The sequence below is a fragment of the Limulus polyphemus genome, unplaced genomic scaffold (genome assembly GCF_000517525.1).
Source record: "Limulus polyphemus unplaced genomic scaffold, Limulus_polyphemus-2.1.2 Scaffold4446, whole genome shotgun sequence".
Lineage (NCBI taxonomy): Eukaryota > Metazoa > Arthropoda > Merostomata > Xiphosura > Limulidae > Limulus > Limulus polyphemus.
The window spans coordinates 71369-73045 of NW_013670056.1; the positions used below are offsets into that span (position 1 = coordinate 71369).

At 33.5% G+C, this 1677-nt stretch overlaps 1 protein-coding gene across 1 annotated transcript in view; it reads left to right on the top strand.

Moving 5' to 3' along the window:
- Positions 1-1677, top strand: part of LOC106471159 (cholinesterase-like) — a 26800-nt gene that overhangs the window by 16631 nt on the left and 8492 nt on the right. Inside the window, exon 4 of the mRNA XM_022399774.1 lies at positions 103-288. Within this exon, the coding sequence (XP_022255482.1) occupies positions 103-288 (186 nt within the window). The remainder of the gene's footprint in view (positions 1-102; positions 289-1677) is intronic.

The following is a 1677-nucleotide window of genomic DNA, read 5'->3' on the forward strand; positions in this document are numbered from 1 at the left end:
GTTCTTTTTAAAAAGCTAGCCTCAAAATTTTTTTTCAGTTGGTATAGTGTAGCTATATGACATCGAATGAAATACTGACTGTAACTGTATGACATTTTCTAGGTTTCCTAGCAACAACAGACAATTCTTCAGCTGGTAACTATGGGATGTTAGATCAGGCCTTTGCTATTCAGTGGGTATTTGACTACATATCACATTTTAATGGAGACCAGAATAAGATAACCCTGTTTGGACCTGGGGCGGGAGCAGCAAGTGCAGGACTTCATGCCATATCTCCACGGACACGAGGTAGTTTTCTCATAGTTCTTGCTGTACACATTAAATTACAAAGTGGAATGAGAAACTGTTAACAAAATTAAAACTTTTAATGGAAATGTCCAAAACTTGTATAATTTCATGTTTCCAACCCATAGGGTTTAAGAGAAAAGTTGCAAATCAATAAAACTTTTTTTTTAACTTCACATCTAGAATGTTATTATTACTTTTTATATAGTTTTAAAAACAAAAATGTTTGGGTTTTACTTTTTCATGAACAATGAAAGTGGTTCATTGAGATACAACAGAAAGTGGATTTCAAGCAACATCCACCTTTTGCTTATGTTCAACTGCTTCTCTTGTGTTAAAGATCCAGCACTGACTCAACACTTGGCTTTGAATATTTTAGTTAAAGCCTCATATTTAAAAAGGTTTGATAAGTAGTTTGACTGCCTCAATAAAAGATTTGCTGTGGTGAAAATTTCAGGTGGCATGTAAGAAAAGTCAAAACAAGTTTATTATACAACAATGAATTGTGATTCTTTCTTTATCAATACCAAAAAACATGAAGATCTATTGTTTTAGTGAATTTTGAGGCTAGCTTTTTAAAAAAACATGAAAATCTATTGTTTTAGTGAATTTTGAGGCTACCTTTTTAAAAAAACATGAAAATCTATTGATTTAGTGTTGTCTGTTGTTGCTAGGAAACCAAGAACATTTTGTACAGTTACAGTCAGGATCTCATCAAATATCATATAGCTACACTATACCAGCTGAAGAATTGTCTGTTGTTGCTAGGAAACCTAGAAAATGTCATACAGTTACAGTCAGTATTTCATTCAATGTCATATAGCTACACTATACCAGCTGAAGAATTGTCTGTTGTTGCTAGGAAACCAAGAACATTTTGTACAGTTACAGTCAGGATCTCATCAAATATCATATAGCTACACTATACCAGCTGAAGAATTGTCTGTTGTTGCTAGGAAACCAAGAACATTTTGTACAGTTACAGTCAGGATCTCATCAAATATCATATAGCTACACTATACCAGCTGAAGAATTGTCTGTTGTTGCTAGGAAACCAAGAACATTTTGTATAGTTACAGTCAGGATCTCATCAAATATCATATAGCTACACTATACCAGCTGAAGAATTGTCTGTTGTTGCTAGGAAACCAAGAATATTTTGTACAGTTACAGTCAGGATCTCATCAAATATCATATAGCTACACTATACCAGCTGAAGAATTGTCTGTTGTTGCTAGGAAACCAAGAATATTTTGTACAGTTACAGTCAGGATCTCATCAAATATCATATAGCTACACTATACCAGCTGAAGAATTGTCTGTTGTTGCTAGGAAACCAAGAACATTTTGTACAGTTACAGTCAGGATCTCATCAAATATCATATAGCTACA